A 3292-nucleotide genomic window follows, 5' to 3' on the forward strand; every position below is an offset into this window, starting at 1 on the left:
TGGATCTGCCGTTGGTCCAAGAAGCGAAGAACCTTGAATGTAGGCTTGCTGGCGAGCGACTGAAGCTAGGGGAGAGATAATGGAAGGTGTATAGATAATCGCCGTCTTCAATCTAAATAATTCTGTCAATCAAATTGTCCTCGATAAGGTGGGATCAACCAACTTGCTAGTTGGGCGCAGCATCCCATGTGCAATATGTAAGCCTAGTTCATATTGCACATTCGAACGGACGCCGCGCTCCAAAAAAGTTTGAGGGGTGGGATAGACATGAACTGGCAAGCGACCTGAAATGGTGCCTTCTAGTTGTGCCAAAATTCGGCCCTGTTCCTCTGCTGCCCGTTTTAATCTTTCCTTCGAGTCTGACTCTTGTGGGGAGCTTGGCATAGAGAAGGAACTAACTTGATTCCCCGGTCTGTCCCGGTCCAAGGAATCCTTGCGTCGCCCAGCGCCTCTCATAGAGATATACGCCGTTGATACATCATGGGTGTGGTTGTCATTAAAGTGGTCGTTTGTACTCATCTGCGTAGATGGGGCTTTCTTCGAACCTGAAAAGAAAGTGGCATTCGTGGGTATGCTGCGTGAACGGAAGCGAGTAGGTGGTGTGGTGGCAGGTAGAAGCGAACTCGACCTTGTCGGAGAAACCGTAGCATTCGAAGAGCTCGGATTGGGCGACGAGCCAACAGGATCTTGAAGAGTTTGAAACGGTGGAGGGAATGCAGTTGAAGTCGATATATCGACAAGGGTGGGAAATGGGAAAGCAAATGGGAAATGGTGCGCCCCATTGAGTCTCCCATTGAACTTTTTCGTGGACCCTTGGTCTGGGAAATGGGGATCTCCATCGGCGCGTGTCCAGATGCTAACTTGGTGGTCAAGGAATGTGTCAGATTCTTCGGCGAGGTAACCTCTTATGACGCGTCCACGAAGCTAACAAAAAGAATCAACATTTAGACACTTTGAAATAACAAGTCATGGACCAACGGAGACAGTAATTGAGTTTATAGTCTGAGGGCTATCTAGTGTGAACTCGATCAGGCCCGCAACTATGTCGCCGCTTGAAAAGCGGGGAAGGTCCTGATGCTTTGATGAAGCGCCTGGTGACGGTTGGCTGAATACACGGAAGGTAACCCATGGCTTGTTCTTCAACCCACTGCATATGTTGTATATGTGTTCGGCCCTTCCTGTCGTGACTTGCTGGGCTGAAACGCCAAAGGCGCTTGAATATCTGGGAGGGGCGAATGAGTACCGAGGGGGCGACGCTGATCCGACCGATTCTCTAGCACTTAATCTGTTTTGAGAGGACGCGTCCTCAACTGGGGGCGCTGTAATGCCATCGTCAGTGGTGCTCCGTGGATCAATGGTTTCACCATCAGCGTAAGGCTCAACATCATAATCTGATATTGACTGCTGGCTGCCTAGAGCTGAATACCGAGGAAGGCGCGTGCCAACTCTGTTAAGAGGAGCCGTAGTTCGATGAGGGAATCTATTCGGAGACTCCGCGTTCAATGAGTGCTCGGGAGATAGTTGATGTCCTGAATCCATTGTTATACGTTGAAGAAATGCGGAGCTGAGAAAAGTTGGACATGTGTTCAACGGGTTTGACTCCTTTAAGTATGTGTGGATCTGGAAAGGTTGCACTTAATAATGTGGCGTCAATCGACTCCCCATTACTTTATCTTGAATTCAGGTGAACGTGACAAGTGAAGGGGGTTGTAAACGCGTTGGTTCTTGTCTCGCCTTGGCGCGTCAGAAGGGAAAGAGGCTTTAAAAACCGCAACAGGCAGTTCCGCAGTTCCAAGATGGTGGCAGAACAATAAGATGCTAGTTTGGCACATAGTAAGTTACGGTTTGGTATCTCAGATCTGGATTCCATTGAGCAACTCAGCTGCTCGTTGCCTCTACCGTCATCGACACAGATTGTCTACAGCCGCAGAAGACTTTGTTCAACTGACTCATAGCAAACTTGTCCTGGCCCGAAGCTCGGTCACGGAAATGACTGTTGAATAATTAACCGAGTCACGATCGTTCCAGCACTAACCAGCGGTATTGTCAGGTTTGACACCGGTAACTGTGCCGTTGTATGAATCGCTATCACCAACATCGATGATTTGAGTTTGACATCGCACGAGTTGACCACATGACGTCATCAACCCGTCTTCCTCACGTTCCGGTTTGATAGGGTGCGGTTCTGGCCTAACGACGCTTCACTTTCTTGGGAGCGAAAACGGTCTGTCATGCTGGCACTCAACAATAAGCATGTCATGTGTCGTGTGTCGTGTCCAGGTTGACGCCCGTTTAATATTTGATAAATTATTGTCCAACTTTTCTTTTAAAGTGGTCTGTTGAGCTCTGGAATCTGAGCGAGATATGTACCTTGGTCAATGGAAGTGTGCGCAGCAACGTCAACATTTGGCAACCCACGTCGACGACAGAACGCAACGGAGGTGACAAGAAAACAAACAAAATGACAAAGTCAATTAATGAGGATGATGATAAGGGGGGGAAGCTGTTAACGACATCGGCCGGCGTTGTCGCTCAATCGAAACGGTATCACCGGGCTTCGGAGTAGGTCAGACTCGACACTAAGTATCCCCGCTGACATATGTTCCTTTTCTTTCTCCCTGTCCTTCTCCCTTTTCTCTCGTTCTCGATCAGGGAAAGGTTTGGTGAAGGCAGTTGGCATAGGGCCTTCCTCAGAATGATGTGTGGCGATCTCCACAGGGTGTATGAGAATAAACTTTTCTCGCCCAGTTGAATATGGCTCAAAAGATTGTGAAACCAGTGGGAGCATTTCAATGGCATACTGGTAAAAAGCGGGCGATTTCAGCATTCAAGTGCTTTTGCCTGTCAATGATGCACATACATACCTCGACGCTAAACGGAAGGAACCTGCATGTCGGCTGTAAGTCCTTGGCGAGATGTATCTCGCCCTCCAATCTCCTCAGATACATCCCTTGGGTAGCATCACTCGCTGGGACCCACCAAACCGCCAAATCGACTTCGTCTATTTCCTCTGTCATATCCCCACGTTTGCCGCCCCCCATGTTGAAGAAGGACTTGATGGGCGACGCAAAGGGATCACCGCTAAGTGTGCCAAAGGGAGATGATGGTTCATTTAGGACGTCGTCAGTGGTCGATGGAGCACCCGCGGTATAACGTACCCGCCGTGTGAGCCGGACGACGGGAGATTTAGGCGTCGAGAGAAGATCCAGGGCATGAACGTCTAAGCATTCGAGGGTCAAGTAGCAAGGAATGACGGTGCCACGGGTATAACAGAGCTGAGAGAAGATTGTAA

At 49.3% G+C, this 3292-nt stretch overlaps 1 protein-coding gene across 1 annotated transcript; it reads right to left on the minus strand.

Annotated features, from left to right (window-relative positions):
- Nucleotides 1-496: 496 nt before the first annotated feature.
- Nucleotides 497-3214, minus strand: LACBIDRAFT_329543 (uncharacterized protein; the record flags this gene model as incomplete). The annotated part of the gene is made up of 7 exons (XM_001883739.1): nt 497-519; nt 546-924; nt 979-1529; nt 2036-2190; nt 2598-2800; nt 2865-3081; nt 3159-3214. 7 exons carry the CDS (start codon nt 3212-3214, stop codon nt 497-499), a joined length of 1584 nt encoding a protein of 527 aa, XP_001883774.1.
- Nucleotides 3215-3292: the final 78 nt, after the last annotated feature.

The sequence above is a fragment of the Laccaria bicolor genome, genomic scaffold, assembly GCF_000143565.1.
Source record: "Laccaria bicolor S238N-H82 LACBIscaffold_22 genomic scaffold, whole genome shotgun sequence".
Lineage (NCBI taxonomy): Eukaryota > Fungi > Basidiomycota > Agaricomycetes > Agaricales > Hydnangiaceae > Laccaria > Laccaria bicolor.